Source organism: Balaenoptera ricei, chromosome 10 (assembly GCF_028023285.1).
Source record: "Balaenoptera ricei isolate mBalRic1 chromosome 10, mBalRic1.hap2, whole genome shotgun sequence".
NCBI lineage: Eukaryota > Metazoa > Chordata > Mammalia > Artiodactyla > Balaenopteridae > Balaenoptera > Balaenoptera ricei.
In genome coordinates this window covers 86,128,244-86,155,983 of record NC_082648.1, presented here as the reverse complement: position 1 = coordinate 86,155,983, position 27,740 = coordinate 86,128,244, and the positions used below count along the sequence as shown (strand labels likewise).

At 41.2% G+C, this 27,740-nt stretch overlaps 1 protein-coding gene across 1 annotated transcript in view; it reads left to right on the top strand.

Moving 5' to 3' along the window:
* Positions 1-19,036: 19,036 nt before the first annotated feature.
* The window catches only part of SLC5A8 (solute carrier family 5 member 8), a 56,046-nt gene continuing 47,342 nt past the window's right edge, over positions 19,037-27,740 (top strand). The window contains exons 1-2 of the mRNA XM_059934765.1: positions 19,037-19,664; positions 26,252-26,317. Coding sequence (XP_059790748.1) covers positions 19,314-19,664; positions 26,252-26,317 — 417 coding nt within the window. The 5' untranslated portion in view covers positions 19,037-19,313. The remainder of the gene's footprint in view (positions 19,665-26,251; positions 26,318-27,740) is intronic.

Below are 27,740 nucleotides of genomic sequence, written 5' to 3'. Positions count from 1 at the left end.
AAGGGAGTAGCAGGACATATTTAAAGTGATGAAAAGGAAAAACCTACAACCATGATTTCTCTACCCAGTAAGGGTCTCATTCAGATTTGATGGAGAAATTAAAACCTTTCCAGACAAGCAAAAGCTATGAGAATTCAAAACCACCAAGCCAGCTTTACAACAAATGCTAAAGGAACTTCTCTAGGCAGGAAACACAAGAGAAGAAAATGACCTACAAAAACAAACCCATAACAATTAAGAAAATGGTAATAGGAACATACATATCGATAATTATCTTAAACGTCAATGGATTAAATGCTCCAACCAAAAGACACAGACTCACTGAATGGATACGAAAATAAGACCCATATATATGCTGTCTACAAGAGACCCACTTCAGACCTAGGGACACATACAGACTGAAAGTGAGGAGATGGAAAAACATATTCCATGCAAATGGAAATCAAAAGAAAGCTGGAGTAGCAATTCTCATATCAGACAAAATAGACTTTAAAATAAAGACTATTACAAGAGACAAAGAAGGACCCTACATAATGATCAAGGGATCAATCCAAGAAGAAGATTTAACAGTTGTAAATATTTATGCACCCAACATAGGAGCATGTCAATACTTAAGGCAAATGCTAACAGCCATAAAAGGAGAAATCGACAGTAACACAATCATAGTAGGGGACTGTAACCCCCCACTTTCACCAATGGACATTTCGTCCAAAATGAAAATAAATAAGGAAACACAGACTTTAAATGATACATTAAACAAGATGGACTTAATTGATATTTATAGGACATTCCATCCAAAAACTACACTTTCTTCTCAAGTGCTCATGGAACATTCTCCAGGATAGATCGTATCTTGGGTCACAAATCAAGCCTTGGTAAATTTAAGAAATCGTATTAAGTATCTTTTCTGATGACAATGCTATGAGACTAGATATCAATTACAGGAAAAAATCTTTAAAAAATACAAACACATGGAGGCTAAACAATATGTTACTAAATAACCAAGAGATCACTGAGGAAATCAAAAAATGCCTAGAAACAAATGACAATGAAAACACGACGACCCAGAACCTGTGGGATGCACAGGGAAGAGGGAAGTTCATAGCAATACAATCCTACCTTAAGAAAGAAGAAACATCTCAAATAAACAACCTAACCTAACACCTAAAGCAATTAAAGAAAGAAGAACAAAAAAACCCCAAAGTTAGCAGAAGGAAGGAAATCATAAAGATGAGATCAGAAATAAATGAAAAAGAGATGAAGGAAATGATAGCAAAGATAAGTAAAACTAAAAGCTGGTTCTTTGAGAAGATAAACAAAATTGATAAACCATTAGCCAGACTCATCAAGAAAAAAATGGAGAAGACTCAAATCAACAGAATTAGAAATGAAAAACGGGAAGTAACAACTGACACTGCAGAAATAAAAAGGATCATGAGAGATTACTACAGGCAATTATATGCCAATAAAATGGACAACGTGGAAGAAATGGACAAATTCTTAGAAAAGCACAACCTTCCAAGACTGAACCAGGAAGAAACAGAAAATATAAACAGACCAATCACAAGCACTGAAATGGAAACTGTGATGAAAAATCTTCCAACAAACAAAAGCCCAGGACCAGATGGCTTCACAAGTGAATTCTATCAAAAATTTACAGAAGAGCTAACACCTATCCTTCTCAAACTCTTCCAAAATATAGCAGAGGGAGGAACACTCCGAAACTCATTCTACGAGGCCACCATCACCCTGATACCAAAACCAGACAAAGATGTCACAAAAAAAAACTACAGGCCAATATCACTGATAAACATAGATGCAAAAATCCTCAGTAAAATACTAGCAAACAGAATCCAACAGCACATTAAAAGGATCATACACCATGATCAAGTGGGGTTTATCCCAGGAATGCAAAGATTCTTCAATATATGCAAATCAATCAATGTGATACACCATGTTAACAAATTGAAGAATAAAAACCATATGATCATCTCAATTGATACAGATAAAGCTTTCGACAAAACTTAATACCCATTTATGATAAAAACCCTCCAGAAAGTAGGCATAGAGGGAACTTAATTCAACATAATAAAGGCCTTATATGACAAACCCACAGCCAGCATCGTTCTCAATGGTGAAACACTGAAACCATTTCCACTAAGATCAGGAACAAGACAAGGTTGCCCACTCTCACCACTATTATTCAACATACTTTTGGAAGTTTTAGCCACAGCAATCAGAGAAGAAAAAGAAATAACAGGAATCCAAATCAGAAAATAAGTAAAACTGTAACTGTTTGCAGATGACCTGACACTATACATAGAGAATGCTAAAGATGCTACCAGAAAACTACTAGAGCTAATCAATGAATTTGGTTAAGTAGCAGGATACAAAATTAATGCACAGAAATCTCTTGCATTCCTATACACTAATAATGAAAATCTGAAAGAGAAATTAAGGAAACATTCCCATTTACCATTGCAACAAAAAGAATAAAATACCTAGGCATAAACCTACCTAAGGAGACAAAAGACCTGTATGCAGAAAACTATAAGACCCTGATGAAAGACATTAAAGATGATCCAAACAGAAGGAGAGATATACCATGTTCTTGGATTGGAAGAATCAACATTGTGAAAATGACTTTACTACCCAAAGCAATGTACAGATTCAGTGAAATCCCTATCAAACTACCAATGGCATTTTTCACTGAACTAGAACAAAAAATCTCACAATTTGTATGGAAACACAAAAGACCCCAAATAGCCAAAGCAATCTTGAGAAAGAAAAACAGAGCTGCAGGAGTCAGGCTCCCTGACTTCAAACTATACTACAAAGCTACAGTAATCAAGACAGTATGGTACTGGCATAAAAACAGAAATATAGATCAATGGAACAGGATAGGAAGCCCGGAGATAAACCCATACAACTATGGTCACCTTATCCTTGATAAAGGAGGCAAGAATATACAATGGAGAAAAGACAGCCTCTCTTCAATAAGTGGTGCTGGGAAAACTGGGCAGCTATATGTAAAAGAATGAAATTAGAACACTCCCTAACACCATACACAAAAATAAACTCAAAATGGATTAAAGACCTAAAGGTAAGGCCAGACACTATAAAACTCTTAGAGGAAAACATAGGCAGAACACTCTATGACATAAATCACAGCAAGATCCTTTTTGACCCACCTTCTAGAGAAATGGAAATAAAAAACTAAACTAAACTAATGGGACCTAATGAAACTTAAAATCTTTTGCATAGCAAGGGAAACCATAAAGAAGACAAAAAGACAACCCTCAGAATGGGAGAAAATATTTGCAAACGAAGCAACAGAGAAAGGATTAATCTCCAAAAAGTACAAGAAGCTGATGCAGCTCAATATCAAAAACACAAACAACACAATCCAAAAATGGGCAGAAGTCCTAAATAGACATTTCTCCATAGAAGATACACAGATTGCCAACAAACACATGAAAGAATGCTCAACATCACTAATCATTAGAGAAATGCAAATCAAAACTACAATGAAGTATCACCTCACACCAGTCAGAATGGCCATCATCAAAAAATCTACAGACAATAAATGCTGGAGAGGGTGTGGAGAAAAGGGAATCCTCTTGCACTGTTGGTGGGAATGTAAATTGATACAGCCACTATGGAGAACAGTATGGAGGTTCCTTAAAAAACTAAAAATAGAACTACCATTTGACCCAGCAATCCCACTACTGGGCATATAACCTGAGAAAACCATAATTCAAAAAGAGTCATGTACCACAATGTTCATTGCAGCTCTATTTACAATAGCCAGGAATGGAAGCAACCTAAGTGTCCATCGACGGATGAATGGATAAAGAAGATGTGGCACATACATACAATGGAATATTAGTCAGCCATAAAAAAAACCGAAATTGAGTTATTTGTTATGAGGTGGATGGACCTAGAGTCTGTCATACAGAGTGAAGTTAAGTCAGAAAGAGAAAAACGAATACCGTATGCTTACACATAAATATGGAATCTAAGAAAAAAAAAATGGTTATGAAGACCCTAGGGGCAGGGCAGGAATAAAGACGCAGACATAGAGAATGGACCTGAGGACACCAGGAGGGGGAAGGATAAGCTGGGACGAGGTGAGAGAGTGGCATGGACATATATACACTACCAAATGTAAAATAAATAGTTAGTGGGAAGCAGCTGCATAGCACAGGGAGATCAGCTCGGTGCATTGTGACCACCTAGAAGGGTGGGATAGGGAGGGTGGGAGGGAGACGCAAGAGGGAGGAGATCTGGGGATATATGTATATGTATAGCTGATTCACTTTGTTATACAGCAGAAAGTAACACAACATCGTAAAGCAATTATACTCCAATAAAGATGTTAAAAAAAACCCCAAACTGATTAAGTCTAGTTCTTGTAACACCACCTACCCCTACAACACAGTTCTCTCCAGGGCCTAACCAGTATAATGGCAGGTAGTGATGTGATGGGGAAAAGTGTACATATATGTATATACATATCATCTCCAGATAAAAGAGGATAGGGGATGATGAGGAGTAGGGATGGGGTGAGGAGGGTCACATCTTATATAGAATAATCAGAGAAAGGAGGTCTGACTGGTCAGAGGTGACATTTCAGCACAGCTGTGAATGACATGAGAGAGTGAGCCATGGGACTATCTAGGAAAAGACCATGCTGGGAAGGAAAAAGTAAGTGCAAAGGCCATGTGGCAGAGCTTGCTGGATGTGCTCAAAGAATGGCAAGGAGGCTGGTGTGAGGGAGCCCAGTAAGGGAGGCAAGGTGGTAGGAGCTAATGGTGTCCAGGTGCTAGGTTAGGGAGGGCCTTGCTGGCTGTGCTCAAGACCTGAGTACTTTGTTAAGTCAGTGGAAGATTTTGAGCAAGGAGTGACACAAACAGATTCATATGTGAAAAATAGACTATAGGTCAGAGAGATAAATTAGGAGAATATCGTGGGATTCAACTGAGAGAAGGAGGTAGGTTGGATCAGGGTTACAGTGATTCAGACAGAGAGAAGTAGTTATATTGAATATTTTAGTTGTATTTTGAATATACAGCCAACAGGATTTGCTTTGAGTTGAATGTGACCTATCAGAGAAAAAGAGGAATCAGTACTATTAACAATAGCAACAGCTAACAGTTACCTAATGCATGCTCTGTGCCAGGCCTTGTTTCTATGCTTTACATATATTAATCACAACTGCAATAATACTTAATGTCTTTCTAGTGCCTTCTCTATGCCAGATTCTAAATGCTTTAACATACATCACTCACATCATCCTTACAACAGTCCCATAAGTAGGCACTATTATTGTCTTCATTTTCAGATGAGAAAAATTGAGGCAGAGAGGGGTTCAGTGGTTTGTGTAAGAGTGACCCAGTAGGAAATGGTGGAGCTGAGCTTTGACCCCTGGCATTCTGGATTCAGGGTCAAGATTCCTAAATGCTGCACACAAGACCTCTTGTGACGACAAGGTTTTGACCTGAGCAACTGGGTAGGTGGTGTTGTGATCAACTGAGACAGGAATATCTGGGACCTATTAGACCTCCAACTGGAGATGTGTGGTCATTGGATGTAAAGAATCTGAAGTTCAGGGGAGAAGCCAGGGCTGAATGATCAGCATACATATGGCATTTAAGGCTAAGGGACCAGGTAGAGGAATAAAGTTCATTTGACTTCAATGTTAATTTGTTAATTTGAATTCAAATTAAATGTCTGTTGGGTATCAGGTATGGTACTAGGCACCAGACATACAGAGGTAAGTGAATCACAGAGTTCTTGCTCTTGAGAATGCATCAGGCAAGAAGGAGGAGAAAGAGGAGGAGGAAAGGGAGGAGGGGAAAAGGAGGAAGAGCAGGAAGGAGAAGGAGGAGCCATTAATGATACTGGTATGTGGGGTTTGCCTAATTAACCCAGCCGGAACACCCCATAAAAAAGCCGGATAATTGACAAGCCTCCGCCCAACGATTCATCAAGTATGAGGGGAGACTAAAGGGTTTTTCAGGCATGCTGGCTCTCAAAAGAATTACCCCCCATGGACTCTTTCTCAGGAGGCTTCTGGGTAGTGTGCGCAACCCAGAAAAGGGAGTATACCAAAAAAGAAACCTGAGATTCAGGTAATAAGAGACCAACAGGATAAAGACTGGGGAAGTCCCTGGAGTCTGATTAAACTGAGATTCCTGGGCAACAAGTGTGCAGCAGGTCTGGAGATCAGTAAGTCCACAGTGATTACACGATGTATTGAGACATATTGATGGAGATTTACACTCTTGGGGAAGAGTTTGGGAATGAGATGACTCGGGGAAGGAAGCAGGGGATCTCTTTTTGTGAGTATGTAGATACTCCCTCAATCTCCCAGTCTTCAGTATAGAAGCCCAGCCACAGTTGTCCCCAGTGACCTCTGTCCACAGTCTCTCTGGGTTAACCTCTTCCGCGAGTGAAACTTCAGTTTTCTGCTGGGGTGGGGAAGGGGCAGTTGCCCCCTGTGGGGGCGGGAGGGAAGGCAAGGAATTGGGATTAAAATTTCCTTATGTACACATTTCCACCAGTTGTTTTCAGACTCCTCCCCATCAACTTCTCCCTCTTTAAGAGTTATTGTTACCTCCAAATCCTAATCCTTTGGTGGCCTCTGAGGCATAAATAAGCCTACTTCTGGGCCCTCTATACTGCTGGCTTGAATTTTAGCTTCCTCTGGTTCTTTAAGTAGGTTTCTAGTTATTCATCTGCTTTCCAGCTTCCAAAATTTTATCCTAGTTCTTTTGTCTTTCACTCTATCTTTTATGGTTTATGCTATTTTTATCCCACTACAGTCAATTTTAGTGAGGTTTGGGAGGAAACAAAAGATAAATATATGTGTTCAGTCTGCCATGCTGCTTAAAAAGTAGTTTTCTTTTAAATTGTAAAATATTTGCATAGAGCTTAATGAATAATTATAAAGTGAACAGTCATTAACCGATACCCAAGTCAAGAAATAAAGCCTTGCTAGCACCCTAAAAGCCCTCCAGGTGTCCCTCCCTGATGGCAACTAGCTACGTCTCCCCAGAGGTAACACTAGTCTGCCTCTGACTATTATAGCTTCCTTCTTTTTCTTTATGGTTTTACCACCCAAGTCTCCATTGTGAAACAACTCAGTTTAGTTTGATCTGTTTTGGAATTTTATATAAATGGAGTGAAAAGTGAATATTCTTTTGTGTTTGGCTTCTTTTACTCAACTCTGTAAAATTCACTCATGTCATTGTTCACATCCATTTTGATTGGATGAGTATGTCCCAGACTATTTATCCGTATTTCTGTGGCTGTGCTTTTGGGTTGTTTCCAGTTTGGAGTGCGTCTCATGGCTGTGGACATTCTTGTACATACTCAGTGCACATGTACACAAGTTTCATTTGTTACACAGCAGGGAGTGACCATTCTGGGTCACAGTACATGGATATCTTCATCTTTCTATCACCCATCATTTTCCAAAGTGCTTCTACCAACGTTATATGCAAGTTCCCAGTGCTTCACATTCTCGCCAACGCTTCATATCATTTGACTTTAGTTTTTGTCAATGTGGTGGCTGTGCAAACCTAACATGTATAGTGGGAACTATTTTGCTTTGTTTTGCATGTACTTGCCATCACTTTATCACCATGCTTTTTGAAAGGATTTCTGAAACTCTTCTCTCGTGAAGGCCAAATCTGTAAGGCAATCTGTTCGCTCCGTTTTTATTTCTTGTAGTTGTTCCACGTGGAGCCTTCTGACCTCCTGCTCCCATCGGGACTAGCTGCTTACTCATCCTCCAACTGCTGTTTCCCGTCATCCTTTCTGCATTTTCTCCCTCTTTTTGTGGAGCGCATTCTCCAGAAGCTTCATGAGAAACAGTGTGTAGGGAATAACACTTTTGAGGCCTTGCCTATTTGAAAACATCTTTCTCCCCTCACTCTTGATTTGACAGTTTGATTTGCTCTAGAATTTTAGGTTGGAAATAGTTTTCCTAAAAGAACTGTGAGGGTATTATTTTATTGTCCTCTAGCTTTCAATGTTGCTGTTGAGAAACCTCATGCCATCCTGATATCTGATCTTTTTATGTGACTTTTTTTTTCTCTCTGGAAGCATTTAGGATTGTCTCTCTATGTGGTTCTGGTGTTTCACAATGTTGGGTCTCAAAGTGGGTCTTTTTAAATTCACTGTCTACGCACAGTGAGAACTTTCGACCTGAAGAATCACGTTCTTAAGATTTTTAGAAATTTTCTTGTATTTTCCTTTGAAAGTTTCGTTCTCTCCATTCTCTCTCTAGAATTCCTATAATTGTGTTTTAGACTTCCAGGATTGAACCTCTAAATTTCTTTTCTTTTAGCTTCTTTTTTTCATCTCTCTGTATTTTTTGTTCTGCTTTATAAACGGTTTTCTCAGCTTTACCTTTTAACTCTTCCACTAATTGTTCATTTCTGTTCCTTATTTTTTAATTTCCAGGAGCTCCTTCTTATTCCCTAAATGCGACATTTTAACAGCAAACTCTTCACATTTCATAAATATGGAATTTTCCTTGTTTTCTCAGGAAATGATAACTCTAGCTTTTTTTTTTTTTTTTTTTTTAAGGTTTTTCTCTACTTTCTGCAGTGACACTGTTTTCTTAATGTTTCATTCCCAGTTTGTTTTGGTCTCTGTCTTTTACGTGAAAGGTTTTCCCAAACGGATAGTGATCCCCGGCTGTTCATTCAATGAAGGAGAGAGGCACCACAAGCTAATCAGAAACTGTGTGGAGGCTGGGCTTGTGGATGAAAGGGTCTCACTTTAGGACGATCATGTGAGGGTCCTGTCTTTTTATAGAACCCCTAAATGCCAGTGTTCTCTTGAGCTGTTTGTTTTCTCCAGAAAGGAATCCTCTCCAGTCCTGCCTGAGAGAGTATAAACATCTGGCAGTCAGCATGCTGGGATCCAAATAGTGGAAAGGATGGGGAGGGTGTCTCATCATTCTTTAGGCAAACATTCTCTAATCCCTGTTTTCTAGGAAAACACCTCACTCCAGGCCTTAGCTGTGACTGGTTCCTCAGCCAGAGGTTCTTTAGTTTAACCTTTCCAGGAAGGGTATTTTTAGTTTTCTGACAAGAAAATGGAGAGGGAGTTCCCTGGCTGCCCAGGAAAGCCTTCTAGTTTTTCATTCTACCTCCCATCCTTACCTTTACAGGTATACGGCACCTCTGTTTCTGACTCTTCCTGGGGGGTACTGTGCTACAATCTGTTTTGTTCTTGTTGGCCTCCTTCCCTTAAGGTATTTAATAGGTGAAGAAAGCTAAAACCCAAGTCAATTTCCACTTGTTTATCTGCATTCATTCTTCCAAAATTGTCCTGAATCTTTCATTGGCAGTCATATCTTCTCACCTTCTCTTTGTTTTTTTTTAAAATTCCTTTGATGCCATTTTAGTCATCTTAGTGCTGTTTCAGGAAGTAGTGGAGTATGTGCAATCAGCATATTTTATTAGACATTGTTCCTTCTTTGTGTTTAACCTTCTATATCCAAAAGAGGAGTTGAGATTGCTTGCAATAAAAGATACATAGGCAAAAAAGATTGAAATCTGGGGAAAACAACAGAAGTCAAGCAGCAAAAGAAAGGAAATATCTGTGCCAGAAAACCAGGCTAAGGATGTGGGCTGTGATAGCACAAAAGTTGGCCTTACTGAGCCACCGTAGCAGTTCTGCTAAAAACAGAAACATAAGGAGTTTCATAGCCCTCATTCCCTAACAGGAAGTACACTAGGGCAACAGATGAAGCTCCTCCTACTAAATTTATTGAGCTGGTTGATCCCATTACTTAATAAAGTACCTAATACTGCAACTCAGGATTGATTACACTGAGTTGGTTAGAGTGAGACTCAGATAAGAAACAAAATAAAAGAAGACCTTTGGGAGTAGTTCTGAGTCATTTACACCTCTCCCAACTCAAGCCCTGTGGTGACCCTGTGGATGATCAATGTCACCTGCCACATCAGTAAACAAAGGATGTTGTAAGTCATCTGTCACTGAAGCCACCCCCAACTGTGCACCCTGAGGGGATTCAGGATGGAGTAAAACATGATACTGGCCCTAGATAGTTAAGGTGCATACCAAAGGAGTGATTTCAGTAAGCCCAGACTCTTGCATCTTCCCATATATAGAAAAGCGCTAAATGCATTAACTTGGGATGTCTGGTTTTCTTTAATTAACAGTAATCTTTTGATGTTCTGACTACTTGGTTTTTGTTGCAAAGACTCCTATATATCCTGGTTCCTCCCTTACCTCTTCAGAGCAGTTCCTCAGAGCTATCTGAGAGACTATCTCCCAGGCTTAAGTCCTCAGTATGTCCACTGAATAAAACATAATTCTCAACTTTCAGGTTGTGCATTTTTTTTCAGTCGACAACACTGACTCTTGTACTACTTTAAATTCCGAACTTTACTCAGTGTTCCTAGGTGGAAGTGTAACCGAGCAGGACACTGTGGGGCCTTCCCAGGACAGGCCTTTCCCCCATATCCTCTGCTTTAGCTCCTCTCCAAAATACCTAGATAACGATATTTGATGCACATTTCCTAAGTTGTTTTACAGATGTGAAACCCCCCTCACCAAATGGAAGATGTTAACTACTTGATGACCGTAAGCACATAGGCCCAGGCCTCCTGGAGCCTGAGGACTGATAATGTGAACCCCTGTGATACCACCCTGCTCCCTCACCATCAGCTAATCAGAGAATTGTGCATGAGCTGATCACATACCCTGTGACGCCCCTCCCTCCCACCTGGCTTTTAAAAATGCTTTGCTGAAACCCTTCAGGGAGCTCGGGGCTTTTTAGGGCATGAGCTACCCGTCTCCTTGCTTGGCCCTGCAATAAACCTTTCTTTGCTCCAAACTCCAACGTTTCGGTTTGTTTGACCTCACTGTGCGTCGGGCACATAAACTTGCGCTAACAATTTTGGCGAAGCCAGCCGAGGAGTCTGTGCCCATGGCAGGTCGACCCCAGCAGGGGGCAGCCCCTTCCCTGAGCCTCCAGCAGCTGCCAGAGCCCATTTCGCTCAGGAAATCTTGGAGGCACTGTCCCCAACAGGCGCCGGCCGCCCATGGCACGAGGCTGTTTGGACCCGAGAAACGTCTGGAGCCGCGGTCCACATTCGGTGTCGTTGGGTGAGTCACTCCAGCTTGTGCAGGCTGGGAGTTCTCTTCACTGCATCTGGGCTGCTTCCCTTGCGGGAAGTGAGCCACTGGGTCCACTTTCTTTTGAGAGTTGGGGCCAATCTGTTTGGAGGCCTCCGTCTGGGAGTGGAAGCGGAATTTTAGACTCTACCTCCTCAGATTTTCTGTCGTTGTGACCGTAGCTTAGTTGTTTTTGTTTTTGTGTGTATCATTTTGGGGTGAGCCACTCATGGTCCATTCTCTTTCAGGAGGCAGGCTGCTCTGGAGCCTCCGTCTGGGAATGGAAGTGTAATTTCTGGACCACGCCTCGTCTGATCCTTTGTTTGTGGGACCATATGTTTGTGTGTTAGTACTTGCATTGACCAGTTGAGACGTCCCTGGAGAATAATGGGGTTCGTGTGTGATGACACCAGGGTATCCTTCCCTGTTGCATTAGTTTCACCTGAGGCAGAGCATTGGTTGGGATTTTCCCTTTTGAACTAGCCTTGGTCATTCATTCAGCTGCATCTCCGATGGGGCATTGGTTGGGGTTCTCCCCTCTTGGACTGATGGGGCATAGGTTGGGAATCTTCCTTTTGGGGCTAGGGAACTGTGACCCTGAGAGACCGATTTGAATTGCTGTTTGCTTGATATTTGATAACACCGGCCGTGAATAATTAAGTATGGATGATCAGAGTTCTGTTCCATCTTACAGCCCCCTGGGGTATATTTGCAAAACTAGGAGATCTTTAGCTATGCTCCCTAAATGAAAAAAAATGCCTCAATACTCTCTGAGATCTGGAGAGCAAAGGCCCCTAACGGCTCGGCTATTACATCAAAGTTGGTCTTTTGCAATTTCTTTTATCTTGGGAGGGTGTGTGTGTATGTGAATGAGTGTCTCGGTACCTGAGTTCAAATCCCTTTTTCTCTTCCTGGTTTTGCTGAAAGTGGGGCATACGAATGTGAGCAGATGATATGTATTATTGTCTATTACTGTTATTTGTTTGTTTAAACTGAAGTGGATATTTGGGAACTGGAAAAAAAAAGAAAGTTCCCTGAAAATAGCCCAAGATGGCTAGGTTTTGTATAAGTAGTTAAAGGAGGAATTTGCATTTCTCTTCCTGTGCCTTTGAGATGTAAATGATCTACCTGGGATCTCTGGAGCTTATCTAATCAAACTATATTGCTTGGAACTGAAGAAAAAAAGGGATGCAGGAATAACATTAAAAAAAAAAAAAACAACCCTCAAAACTGCTAGGAATGCTCCCTCAGCCAAACTTTAATTCATAAGCTTCATAAGGGATCATCAAGAACAAATGGTAAAGCCTTAGTCATCTGTGCAAACAACTTTAATGTATTCCAACTGTTCTTTGTAAGCTAGTAAGTTTGTATTGTAATACCCCATTCATAACTGAGTTTTTTTAAGTGACGCTATGAGATCTCTAGTATTGTTTGTTTATATGTCTGTGTACACATTATACATATGAGATATCTCTGCCTTTGGAAAGTATTATCAAAATTGAATTTATAAAGGGCTCTATTTAATTGACTTTAAGTGCTTACAAAGTAAATATAAAAGAAGCTAGACAAAATGAGTTTCAAGTTCACATGACCAGGTAAATGCTCTATTAAGTTAATACCTGATATTAAGGTTAGTTTAAGTTTGTTGATCTAATTGATATAGATCTGTCTTTAGAGTCATCAACATTAAGTATAATACGTTTACTGCACCTAGGTTTAATAGAAGTTAAATGAAATCTTGTTATATCTGTTGCAAATCTGTCAGCAAGAAAAATAACTTGGTATGATGATTTCAAGATCCAAGATCCAATTAGATCACTCTCAGGTTTCCAAACTTCATTTTTAGAAATTCTTGGGAAATTCTTTTTTTTTTTTTTTTTTTTTGAGTGGCTTAGAAGAACAAACATTTATTATCTTACAGGTCTACAGGTCAGAAGTCTGACATGGGTCTTACTGGGTTAAAATCAGGGTGTTGTTACAGCTGCTCCTCTTTATCCAGAGAACCTGTTTTCTTGCCCTTTCCAGCTCCTAGGGGCAGCCTGTATTCCTTGGCTCCTGGCTTCTTCCTCCATCTTGAAAGCAGGCAAAAATCTTAATGCCAACAAGCACGGTAAAGTAGGGTCCATACAACAGCATGTTTAGCATTTTTTTAGGCAACAAACAGTGCTGGGTTCTGGGGATTTATGACGATGAGCAAGCCCAGTCCCTTTTCCCAAGGAGCTTATTTTACTCTCACAGGAGGTAACAAAATGGCATAGATGTCTGATAGAGGAGGCACCTTTCAGAGCATCTCACCAGCTCACCACCTCCCACATGGGAAACTAGTCCCCCTTCCCCACTCTCAGGGTGAATCTGTGCAGCCACTGCTGATGGGATTGGGGTCCAGAGACATGGGACCCAAGCTGTACCAATCAGATTTCCTCTCCAAGGGATTGACAATTAAAATTCAAAGGTGCTAATCGACCTCTGTTGTTTACTGAATTAAGGGCATATAAGCACTGGCTTGGACATTTCTGGCCCTATAACTGTGGCAGTGCAGAGAAAACCCATCTGGAGAGAGAGGGGAAAATGAAGCAGGTATGTAGAGTGGCTTTCTAGTTCCTGCTTTTGGACTCATGGAATCTTTGAGATTATCCTGCTTTAACAGCCTTGATTAAAACGACTACAAGACCATACCAGTATGAAGGCCAAAAATGCAGTACAAACATGGTAAAAGCGCTCAAGGCAGGGAGAGAGTACATCTGGTTGTGGGCTGGTAGGGTTAGGAATAGTGAAATATTTCATGAAGAATGTCGAAAATTGAGTCCACCTTTAATGATGGGTGAGACTCTATCACCCATCTCACCCAGGAGGAGGTGGGGGTGAGAGCATTTATAAAGAACCATAGATGGGAGAGAAAACTAGGGGGGAGGCATGTGCCAAGGTGAGTGGGGATGGTTGTCTTCTTGTGAAGGTTTGAGTTCCTCGCATGAGCTATGACCCATGTCAGCGCATTCTAGGTCCTTTTTCCACTTGAGCATAATTACCAGCAAGTGTCAGTCTGTTCCCATTGACCTCCCTAGCTACTCTGCTTTAAAAAAAAAATTAAAGAGGCCATTCAGAAAAACTCCTATATTTCTGCAGAAGACAAAAAGATGTGTGAAGCAACTAATAATGCAATGCTGTAATTTTCAATATAAATTTCTTATTTCCTTGTTTCAGGATAAATGGTAAATAAACATGTTCCCAGCAGTGTGAGGTGAGTAATAGGAATACCAAACATTATTTCACTCCAAGGAAACCTGTTTGGCTCTGTTGGCCATCTATATCTAGGGCCTTCAGATGTAACAGGCCACCAATTTGCAGGGCCACCGATTACTTTTCTGGGGAAAAAGTTTATTTTGCCAAATTTTAAAAACATACCATAAATGGGACTGGGAAAAAGGTGTAATATAAACCTATTGTGGTTTAAATTGCTATTTTTCACAAAATATTAAATGTGAATATACTTCTAAAACCTGAATGAACTGTGCAGTTAGAAGGCATTGCATGAATAAGCTTATTACATATTTTTATATGTTTATAAGTACACTGATTAGTGAGAGGGATAAAAGTGAACTCAGTAGGAAAGCTCTGGAGAGAAACAAAAAAAGTGAGACCTTCTACCCTATAGCTAATATTATTTACCTTATTTAGGGAGGGATCTGGTTTATAAACTAAAGTAACTTTTAGGCAACAAGCCAATGATGTTTTAAACTTGAAGGCAACTCATGTAACTTTCTTAACTGCTGATTTGTTAATAATTTTAAATATTATTTGTTACCAAACCAATCTTTTTTATTTTTTAATTAATTTATTTATTTTTTGGCTGCATTGGGTCTTCGTTGCTACGCGCAGGCTTTCTCTAGTTGCAGCGAGCAGGGGCTACTCTTCGTTGCGGTGTATGGGCTTCTCATTGCAGTGGCTTCTCTTTGTTGTGGAGCCCGGGCTCTAGGCATGCGGGCTTCAGCAGTTGCAGCACGCAGGCTCAGTAGTTGCGGCTCGTGGGCTCTAGAGCGCAGGCTCAATAGTTGTGGTGCATGGGCTTAGTTGCTCCGCGGCATGTGGGATCTTCCCGGACCAGGGCTCGAACCCGTGTCCCCTGCATTGGCAGGCAGATTCTTAACCACTGTACCACCAGGGAAGTCCCCCAAACCAATCTTTATCATAGCCTTGTATTTAGAACTTCTGTGAGCTTGAAATCCTGTCCTTCCTTCACCAAGTGTCTGACACAAATATAATTCCATTACAACAGATGTCATCGCAACATTCTGTGTATCACGGGAAGTGTTTCCTACTGCAGCCATGACTCTTCCTTAAAAGAATGTAGTCTGTATAACAAGACAGTTGGGGATAGTGCCTGTACCTAATCTTAATGAGCGTTGACTTTACAACATCCTGTGTACTAAATGTGTTCCTAAAATCAATGCACGTTGATTATAAAACCAGCAGATCACACGTCAAAATGCACTTGAGAAATGCTTTCTTCAAGGGCTGTGAGCAACTGAGTAAGGGGTAGCCTGCTGTGACCGGGCACCGCAGTGTCCCTCTGTGTCCCCCATTCTGAGTCAGCCACTTCACTCGCGCTCCTGTCTGCTTCTGTGTGGCCCTAGTGTTAGGGGTCTTCTGAGTGGTTTCTTGAGGAGAGAATAGCTGTTTTTGAAAAGAAGAGGAAAAACCAGAGACTATCAACTTTAAGTAGAGAAGGGTAAGGTAGGAGCTAGTCATTGGCACAGTTGATTTGTGTTTTTAAACCTGAGGACTTCTAACTTTGTCAGCTAAGGATGACCCATGGGGAAATGGTAAAAATTCCTGGGAAACTCTGAGAAAGAAGTTTGTTTGGTGAAGGTTGTGGTTAAGTTAGATGTGGCAGAGACTGCTGGTCATCCCCCAGTGTCTATTCTCCTCTTCTTCTTTAGAAGTAGGGCCCCCAAATTTAGTTTGGCCCGTGGCCCCTTAGCACAAAGACTTCATTTCCCAGTCTCTCTGGCAACTAGATGTGACCATGTGACTGAGTTCTATTCAATGAGATATAAGTGGAACTGTCACATAAAAGTGATGGGAAATGTCCTTGAAGGATGTGGACATACCCTAAGCAGCCCTTTCCTTCCTCTTGCTGAGATGGAAATCAAATCTGAGGATGGTAGAACTGTAAGAGAGGAGTTTGGATCCCAAATCATTTCATGTGGCCTCACCCCTCTCCCCACCTCAATCCTCAGCTACTTATCTTTGGACATCTTTAAGTGTGAAAGAGAAGTAAACATTTATCTTGCTTACACCATCGTTATTTTGGTTCCTGTCGTTCTCAGCCAAATGCAATATTAATTGATAAAATGGGTAAAGAACACATAACAATAAATTAAAGACAACTGCTGTAGGTCTAAATGTAGCTTTAAAATAAAAAGTAGTTCCTGATGTAGCTTCTCTCATTTTTCCTCCAAAATGTCTATGAAACACAGAAAAAAGATGAAATTGTCAACATTAAAAACCAAGACTGAGTCAATTTATTTGAGAGAATTTCCTAATAATCCCTTCCTTTGTCTATTCACATATTCAACAAATATTTTTTAAAATAACTACCATGTACCAGGTTTAAGACCCAGGGAGTATAGTGATGAGCAAAAGAGAGAGAAAGTCCCTGCCTTCATGGGGCTTCTATTCCAGTGGGAGAAGACAGACTACAAACAAGATAAACAAAGAACTATGTCAGATTGTATTTGTATATTAAAACAAACAAACAAACAAAAAAAACAAAGTAAGGGAGTAGAAAGCGATAGATGGAATGGGCAGGGAAGGTTTTTGGAGATGACATTTGACCTGAATGAAGTGAAGGTAGGAATCATGGTGATATCCTGAAGAAGAGCATTCAAGGCAGAGGATGCAACACATGCAAAGGCCCTGAGACAGAAACAGGCTTGGCATGTTCCAGGAACAGTGAGAAGATAATGTGGCTGGAGTAGAGTAAATGGAGAAAAGAAGTGGTAGGAAAAGATGTCTGAGAGCTGGTCAAGGGCCAGAAAATGTAGGATGAATTGCTAGGAAGTCACATTTAACTGGACTAAAAACAGGCATCGTGGTCCATTTTGAAAAGGAAATGTCTCCCTAAAAGTAGGTGGGAAGACCTCTTGTCCTCCCCACAACTACTACTACTATGCTGGGTTCAAAGTCATAACATCTCCCATTATCAGAGAACTGGACAGCCAACCCTCTGTTGTCTGGGTGTTTTCCACCAAAATGCCTCTCTCTCCATACAATCAGAGGCCATCATCTCCAGAGAACATATCATCTCACTTAATCCTCTGGCAGGACGCTAATGGGGGTAGAGTACACTGGCAGTGCACAGTGAATCTTGGGAGGGGTCGTAAAGCTAAGCACTACAGTTTGTGTGGAGATGGAAGAACCCCAGATGTAGTGGATGCTATAACTTTTATGGTGCTGTTTCATGGTGAGAGTTTGAGCTCCAGGCAGGGACAGTAGGAGAAAATACTGTCTCTGTCCAAGAGAGTCATAATAAGTGCAAACATAGTAAATTTCACACAGTTGGGACATAATTCCAAACCATGTAATTGTTTAAATAATTAAATTACTTGGATTTAGCTTATATTTCCTTCTTTATTTCCTTTCAAAAGTGTTATACACGTAACGTCAGTTTACAAAAAAATAAAGTCTGATATAGCTTTCTTCACATACTAGGCTGGGCTAAATGCATTCTGTGGATTGTTTACCAAGGGTCAACTGGTAAATTATAAAGATGTATGAAGATGAACAAGGATGGCTTGAAATACACCTATGCCAGGGCATATTTGGCCAGAGGGCCTATTTTAGAAGAAAAACCTGAGAATCACATTGCTTTACAGGCAGGACTCGTGTTGTTAGTAATATTTCAAGGCAAGCCACTTAAAATACTGAGTGCTACTACTGGAAATGATCTTGTCTTCCATATGCTTTCAGGTATCTTCATTTAGGTGTACATATTTGTGCCTACATTTAACATGTGTCTACATTTGTACTCTACAAAGGTATAGCATTGTGATTAAGAGAACAAATTCTGTAACAGACCTGGATTAAAAATCTTAATCTCTACCATTTCCTTGGGAAAGTGTTTCGGCCAGCTTCCTTATTTGAAAAATGGAGATGATTTCTATATCAAGGGTAATAGTAAGTATTACACTAGTTAATGTACAAGGTGCCAAGCGTGTTATATGTCACATGGTAAGGCTCATTAAATAGTAGGTATTTCTGATATTATAGCAACTATCATTTGTAGGAGAGACTGTTAGGAATCAAAATTGTTTGTTGAATGAAAGCGCAGGCAACCAGTAGCACAGACTTGTTCCTCTCCTTTATAACTGCTTACGTGCCTAAGGACTGGGTCCTCAGCTCACTGAACACTGTCACCTGAATCGCCCATCAATTTATCACATAAGGCAATTGAAAAATTCCAGGTGTATCTTCCCGTAAGGATCCAGCCTGTTGAACTGGAAAGCTAAAAGTAAAGGCGTGTTAGCATACGGTATTTGTAGGGGTGGGATAGGGAGGATGGGAGGGAGATGCAAGAGGGAGGAGATATGGGGATATATATGTAAGTATAGCTGATTCACTTTGTTATAAAGCAGAAAGTAACACACCATTGTAAAGCAATTACACTCCACTAAAGATGTCAAAAAAATAAATAAATAAAGGCGTGACAATTGCCCTTTGACCCACGTCTCCCATAGGTCGCCTGCTCCTTTAAATAGTGCGTTCCCTCGGGTGCCACTTGATAAAATTTTCTCTGAGCGCTCCTTGAGGATTCGCCAGAGGCGGCTGGAAGCTCCAAGTTCTCACCTGCCCAGGTGTCCGCGGCCCTCGGGGAGCCACCCTGGCCTGGCACCTGGGGGTGGGGTCCCCGAAGTCCCATTGCGGTGGGCGCAGAGGCTGCTGCCAGAGCGTACCCTTCTTTCCCTTTCGCGAGACGCTGGGTGCCGGCGGGGGCCGACACCTGCCAGACGCCTCTAATCCCCTTAGGGCGCCACGCCCGCCGCGCGGGGTTTGGGAATAAGTGAGCGCAGGGCGCGCAGGTGAAGCTCCGGCTCCGGCTGCGAGCCGCGGAGCCGCCCGTTTGCGCGCAGGGCCCCGGCAACCGCGCGGCCATGGCCTCAACGCGGGACATCGGCACCTTCGTGGTGTGGGACTATGTAGTGTTCGCCGGGATGCTGCTCATCTCGGCCGTCATCGGCATCTACTACGCCTTCGCGGGGCGCGGCCAGAAGACCTCCAAGGACTTCTTGATGGGCGGCCGCAGGATGACCGCCGTGCCCGTGGCGATGTCCCTCACCGCCAGCTTCATGTCGGCTGTCACCGTCCTGGGCACCCCCTCCGAGGTCTACCGTTTTGGGGCCATATTCAGCATCTTTGCCATCACCTACTTCTTTGTGGTGGTCCTCAGCGCGGAGATCTTCCTCCCGGTATTCTACAAACTGGAAATTACCAGCACCTACGAGGTACAGGGTGAGGGAGGGCCCGGGGAGAGGTGATGGGGTGAGGGGAGTACTTTTCAGGCTCCTGGAGGGATTTTCCTGGGGGCAGACTCACCACCACCTCCAAGTGTCTCCCCGTTCATATCCATCACCTCTTCTGCCCTCCCCTTTTGGGGAGAGGTGTCCTGTAAAGGCGAAAAAAAATCTTGGGACTTAACTTTCATGAGCTCAGGGGAAAAGAGAGGCTCCAGAGTAAATGGAGTTATTTGGACTAGTGCTCGGTAAGGCCATTTCTGCTTTAACATCTTTGATTCCAAGTCAAGGGGAAAGATTTTTCAATTTATTATCTTGGGGAAGGGTAAGTCTCAGCTCCTCCTCCTTGAAAGGAATCCCCTCATTCCAGGTCCTCGGTCCACTCACTTTTCCAGGAACTATGGGTACTCTCCCCTCCTTCCGTCTCCACAAACATGCCTCCCACAGAGAGTCAGGCACCCACATGGTTAAGGTTCTGAATCTCGTGTTTGAGACCAGATTCTATGCTTACTAGCTGGGTAACCTTGGCTGACTTATTTAACCTTTTGTGCCTCTTTCTTAATCTCAAAATGGGAATAATTATACCACCTACCTCATCTGGTTGTTGGGGGGATTAAATGAGATGATGCAAGGGCAGCGTTTAGAATAGTGTCTGGCACAGGGTAAGTGCTGAATAAATGTTGACCATAAGTATTGGGCTGATGGTGGTAGAGGTTGTTCCCTTGGGATCACTAGGGAAATTTGGCTGCAGAGTTCTTAAGCATCTCTGCCTTCTCTCTCTGTGGAGAGATGATTAAGGGAAACCATCTTTCCAGTTGCACAGGTCCCCTGGTTATAAATTTTCTCAAATTGTCTGCCGGAAAGGGCTTTGCAAAGATAGTGTGAATGTTTGGCTGAGTTTAAAGAGCTGTTGAGTGGGAGTGTCAGGGGAGGATAAAAGTTTAGGGGAGTGGTCGGGCCCAGTTCCATGAGCTCCGTGGACAAACCTGCAGAAGTGTTCTCTCTAATAGACCATTATCCAAGGACCCCGAGCCTCATTCTCAGCAGCCACCTTGTCCTTGAGTTCATGTAGTGTTTGCCCCAACCCAGAGCCACTGGATGGTGGTTTCTTAGTGAGACTGGTTCAACTGGTGCTGGGGACGAGCCCCAATGGCACAACAAGTGTTGGTGACAAACTGCCTGGGCTCTAGTGATGTCATTGCAGGGTGAGGTGCCCTTGGTGCAGCATGGCCTTCTTTGCACTCTGGTCCTTGTGTTTGAGAGCGTTTAGTCATCGCCCCAGAAGTGAGCAGGGTAGAGTTTCTTTGTTTTGCTCAAAAGTGACAAACTGATTAGCCCAGACAAACTCAGTCTTAGGTCTATTTTGTTGTTGTTGACCCTTATAATGTTTTGAAAAAAATTTAATTTAGCATTTAATGATGATGAGAAGTCAAATAAAATTCCAGATTCTGACTTCTTTTGAAACTTAAAAGACTAGTGACACTGGGCTCACATTCCCTGTGGCAACAGGAACCCCAGTTTACAGCCGTTGCTCTCATTCCCTATTAATTTCTATATTGAGGTCTCTTCATTGTATCTGCATGGTTACTTTCTTATGGTAGAGAAATCTATCTACATTTAGGTCTTTATCAAAAATGCAAAAGGGAAAATGGAAAGGACTGAAGGGAGTTCTTGCTTTGAGGGAGATGTCAGAGGACATATTTCTTAATGGATATAAGAAATATCTCAACCTGGTAATATATGAACGCCTGGCTGATCCAGTTGGTGTATTTTACCTGACGAGATCTGTAGGCATTTTGAGTCCGTGAGCTCTGATCTGTAGTTAACCAACTCCAAAACCCAGAAAGGGTTTGAAGAACCTGGCAAGAGGACTTCAGTCCCCATAGGTGAATGCTCCTCTCATAATCACTGACCTGTGCCTCTTCGGGTCAGCAACATTAACTCAACCAGAAACAGATTTCCCACACGTTTGCAGGGGTGGAGGCTAAGTTAGCAGGGTTCCAGCTAAAAATGGCAAAAAGCGAACGTTTACTGAATGCTTAATACAGGCTGGGCGCTGGGTTGCCTGTTTGACGTACATTATCTGACTCAATACTCAAAATAATTCTTATACTGTGAGAGCCCCATTTTGCAGACAGAGATTCCGAGTAAGTTAAGCTACACAAGAGAGCCTGAAGCAAAATGGACACATGCCTAGAGGCTGTGTAGTGGTGCATACTGGCTGCTTCTGAAGGCTCCGGTGAGTGTTATAACCCTGAGCAGAGCTTAGAATGGTGCAGGCAAAAGGGACGTGGTGCAGGACTCAAGGGGTTGTGGACACACTGACGGTGTCCACGCCTAGCGGATGCCAGGCCACTGGGGACAGGGAAGTTAGGTAACATGCTATGTCCCTGGCAGTTGGTCATGGAAAACACTTTCTTGTGGCATATTTTGTTTGTTTTATGCTGAGAGATGGAATCAACTATACAGAATAAGAAGTCCAGCATTGAGATACCCTGGCATTCTTGTGCAAGTATGAAATCTTTCCCTAGTTCCAGATTGTTAGCTACAATTGGCTGTGCAGAAGCATTTGTGATATCTATTTATCACTGCCTTCAAGGTGTAGTCCTGATAGGTGTATAGCAACTTCCAGATTCACAGAGAAGAAATATGCAGGAGCCCAACTGCATTCACCGTTTCTTCAGGATGTTTCTGGATTCAGCAAAATCAATGTGTTTGAACTACGTTGCCCAGACTCTCTCTCTCTCTTTTTTAAAAAAATTCAATAGAAATCTTAGTGTCGCTAAGTTATTCGAAGTACTGAGGACTATGAGAGATCTCAACTGACTATAGGTGTTACTGAACCAAACTTGGGTCCGCTCGTCCATGCGCAGTAAAGCCAATCTACTGACACCAGGTGGCGGTGGAGGAAAGTGCAGCTTTTATTATTAGTCTGGGGCAGCTAATGATAAAAAAAATTCTGAACTCCCCAGTGGGTTTTAGGGAAGCATTTTTAAAGGCAAGGTGAGGGAGGGGAGTCGCAGCAGAGTATGTGACCACCTTGTGCAAAATTCTCTGATAGATTGGTGGTGAGGTAATAGGGCAGTGTCACAGGGGTTAACATTATCAATCCTCAGGCTCCAGTAGGTCTGGGGCTACATGCTCATGGTCATCAAGTAATTAACTTCTTCCATTTGACGGAGGTTTTAACATCTGTAAAACAACTCAGGAAATGTGCATCAGATACTGTTATCTTGGTACTTCGGGGAGGAACTAAAGATTCTGTGACTGCCATATTGCTGATTTACTGTTTGAATTGTTACTAGTTCTCCTGGCCCATCTGCTCCTTTGTCACTACATACTCACACCCTTTCAATCATTAATTCTTGAGCCAGGCTTTTGTGACTCAGGGGAGGCCTGGAAGACTACAGCTTTTCTATAAACAAGAGGCAGGCAGAGGACGTGGGGACAGGGGTCTGTCCCGGGAAGGTACCATAGGGTCCTGCTTGGTAACATAGACACCTACTGTTATTCTGTAGTTTTGTCTAGAAATCCTAGAGCTATTCTCTGAGCCTACTGATCAGTGGCTTGATCTTTAGGTATTTCTTTAGCAGCCCAGTATCTGAGATGGACAAAGACTGCCCCTGCCATTCGGTAAACAAAAGATGTTGTGGCCACCAAGCCATCAGCCACTGCAGCTGCCCCCCATGGTTCACCCTGAGGGGAATCCAGGATGGAGAAAAATAGGATACTGGCCCTAGGTAGATAAGATGTATATGAAAGGAAGGATTTCAGTAAGCTCAGACTCTTGCATTTTCCCATACACAGAAAAGCACTAAAATCATTAACTTGAGATGTCAGTTCTTTGTGATTAGCAGTAATCTTTTGATGTTCAACTACATGTTCTGTTTTGTTTTGTTTCCCAGCAAATACTCCTATATATCCTGGCTCCTCCCTTACCTCTTTGGAACAGTTCCTCAGAGCTGTCTTGAGAGGCTGCCTCCCTGGGCTATAGTCCTCAGTGAGGCCTCAGAATAGAACATAATTCTCAACTTTTAGGTTGTGCACTTTTTTCATTTGCCACTGAGTTAGTGATAGAATTCTTGGTTCTGTCTTGAGTTAGTATTGTGAGAGGGGAAAATATATATGTATATATATATATATATATATTTTTGTTGTTGTTGTTGTTGTTGTTGTTCAACTTGCTACATTCTTACCTCCATCACATTTTCCTCTTCAGTTTTCTTTAGTCTCCAGCAGTATGGATACACATACCTAGAAAAGGCAAAGACTTCTCTGTCAATTCATGTACATTTATTTTTAATAGAGTTTTGCTAAAACAACTCAGAAGAAATAACACAGCTCTGTTCCCATGCTTCAAGACACTTCTTGGGTTTTCTAAAAAGTCTTCCAAAATATACTTGGATGATTTCGACTCGTGTAATTCACTGAGATTCAAATTCTCAAGGCCTATGGATTTGGTTACCAGCTTCTTAACGTCTTAACTCTTAAGTGAACAGTTTACAACATTTGTCCATCCATTTACATCATTTGATAGTCTCCAAAATCCTGCAAGGTAAGCGGGGAAAGAATGATTACTATGATCCACATTTTCAAAAGGAGGAAATTGAGATTTAGAGTGTCCCAAACTCGTGGAGTCAAGAGTAAGGCTGGAACAAGGGCTGGAACTCTTGCCCCAAAGCACTCACTACACTGCATTGTATATTCTTTACTCATCAGTTATTTTAGGAGGCCCTATTATGTGTCAGTGCCACTCACTCACTCTGAATGAATCTTAGACACGTGGGCAGTTTTCTTGTTATTTTGAATAACAGAGTGGTTAGGTGCACAGAGTTTGGCATCAAATGGTCCTAGATTTGCATTGTGTTTCCAACGAGTATTAGGTTGCAGCCTTGGTATTCTCTCTGTGCCCCAGTGTTCTGGTTTCCAACATGCACTTATGCATAGTAACTGCCTCATGGAGTTGTTGGGAGGACAGGGCATGCAGCAAATACTCTATAAATGTTAGCTGTGATTATGAAGCAAAAATATCTGGTGTCTTTTCCTCTGATGTCAGTTTTTCCTTCCTCATTTTTTCTGCTATATGAAAAGACTACTGTCAGCCTTAGAATTCTCTCTATATGTAGTAATAATATTCAAGTTAAAGAATGTGTTGGACCCCAGCTTCCTTCCAGCTCTAAAATCCTAGGATTCTAACTCTGTAATACATTATGATATATAATATTGGAGATAAGCACACTACTGACATACCTCGGAGATATTACAGGTTCAGTTCCAGACCACCACAATAAAGTGAATATTGCAATAAAGTGAGTTGCATGAATTTTTTGCTTTCCCAGTGCATATAAAAGTTATGTTTACACTATGCTGTAGTCTATTAAGTGTACAATAGCTCTATGTTGAAAAAACAATGTACATACCGTAATTTAAAAATACCTTATTGCTAAAAAGTGCTAACCATCATCTGAGCCTTCAGCAAGTCGTAATCTTTTTGCAATAGTAACATCAAAAATCACTGATCAGAGATCACCATAACAAATATAACGATAATGAAAAGTTTGAAATATTGCAAGAATTACCAAAATGTGACACAGAAACATGAAGTGAGCAAATGCTGTTGGGAAAATGGAACCGATAGACTTGCTTCATGCAAGGTTGCCAGAAACCTTCAATTTGTAAAAAATGCAGTACCTGTGAAGAACAAAAAAGCAAAGTGTAATAAAATGAGGTACAAAAAAGCAAAGTGTAATAAAATGAGGTATGCTTGTATATTATAAGATATCGCAGATGTCACGCTTGGCTCTGAACAGAAACTTACTTAGGCTGATTTAAGTTAAAATTTTTTATTGTGAGGATATGGGAGTAGCTCATAGAATAGGGGGAAAAGCTGAGCAAACAGACTTTGAAAAGGACAGAAGCGAGGGCAGCCTCTTCAGGCCACCCTGTCAGGATCAGTCTGCTTCTGCTCCAATCATTTTCTGTCTTTATATCTTGCCTCTAAGATTCAAATACCCATTGAGAAGAGAAGCTGATTGGCTGAACTTGGGTCATGTGACTATTTTTTGGCCGAGGCTGGGCACCTTGATTGACAATTCCACCACAGTTGCCTAAAGTGGGAAAGGGTTGATTCCCTAAGTGTATCAAAGGAAATGTATTGGGTAGATACCAAGAGAAAGGGGAGGACACACTTTGCTCATTCTAAAAATGCAGAATATAATTCCATTGGTATGACATTCGGCAAAAGGCAAAACTCGTAGGGATGGAGAACAGGTCAGTGATTGCCAAGGTTTAGGGGTGAGAGGAGGGTTTGACTACAAAGGAGCAAGAAAGGAGAAACTTTTGACGGAGTTTCCTGTGGGTGTTGGAGCTGTTCTGTGTTGAAAGCCATTGAACAGTACTCTAAAACAAGGGTCAATTTTTCTCTATGTAATTTAAAATAACAGTGAAATAGGAATGCAGAATACGAATTAGTTATGAAGTTGCTTTAAATTTCTAACTCCTTTACTTCTTAAGCTGCTGGTTTTTAAAAAGTGTCCAGAAGTTTTACATATTAACCATTTTTCCTTTTTTGGAAACAGTATTTAGGACTTCGATTTAACAAATATGTTCGTCTCTGTGGAACAATCCTCTTCATTGTTCAAACAGTAAGTAGCCCTTAGTTCGTTTATTTTCTCTTTTTTTCATGTACAATGTTTTTAAACAAGGCATCTGCGTCAAGCTTATTTGGTAAATACATGAAAGATAAAAAAGAGATGTTGAAAATAGGAGGAAACAAAAAAGGAAAAACACTTGTCACTACATAGCATTAATCCTTAAGATCATTAAACAGTGTTGCAGCAAATGCATTACTTCCTGGGAAAACAGAATGATTTAAGTAAACATGGAATATTATATTGATCAAGCAACAGTTATGTTACTTTAGGAAAGTATGCTTTTCCCTCTCACACCTCCCTCTGTCCCCACCAAAGTGACAGTAAGGGCATTACTGAGATGACAAAAGTATTTGAAGGAACTGTAGTAGCTGATAGTAGTAATTGTAATAAAGGGAAAACAAGTTGTATGTTTCATAGTATTTTGCAACATGTTAAGCAATATATTTAATAGGAAAAATTAACTGACATAGGAAGACATTAGGAAATAATTTTCTTTGTTTGAAAGCATACTTTAAAAAATGAATCAGTGCTCTCTTTTAAAAATCGAACTATAAAACCCAATTGATGTACTCACTGATATAAAACAACAAAATCATGCGCTCTGGAGGAGTTTTTAAAGCCAAGTACACAAGCCAGTACTTCAAGAATACGCAAGTATAGATTTACTGCTTGACACAAATGGAAAGCAAAGATTTGCCAAGCAATCAGTGACAGAGAATGCTTCCCACCCTTCATCCAGGCTGCTGGAGGCTTATCACGATCATTGTCACGTCATTTAGACCTATCTTCCTCTTGGCAGCTAAGTGCTTTAAGAATGAGTTTGATAATGGAGGTCCAGGAAGGAGTTTTCATTCTCAACCGTTTTTATAGTTCCATTTCTCCATTCAAAAGCTACCCAGGCATTTGCTACAGCAGGACAGAGTGCCTTTGCAATTATTTAACTCGACTCCATTTTACATCTTTGTAAATTACATAACTTAAATTGTATCTGTCCTTAACACTTGCAGTATAAAAGGAAAGAGCCCTCTGGGGTCTGGTAGAGATTCTGACACAGAGCTGAGGCTGGTAGCTCGCATTCGACAGCGGAGTGCGGAGTTCAGACACTCTTTGGATCATCGTTAGAAGTGCCAACAGAAATGAAAAAGTGGGGACAAATGTTAGGAAGGTGGCCTGTGGTCACATTTTCAAATCTTTAACTTGGACAAAATAATGACTGTGAAAAGCTAGTTCATTCTTGCAAAAAGAGGGGAGCTTTAGAATCTGCTATTTGAAAGACTTACTTCCATAGATCACTCATGCAATTTAATCATTCAACTACTATATAACATGTTTTTTTCATATGTTTTATACAGTAATCATAGAATTAGCTTCTATGTATTTGGAAGATCAAATGCAATGAAAATGGTATTCTGAG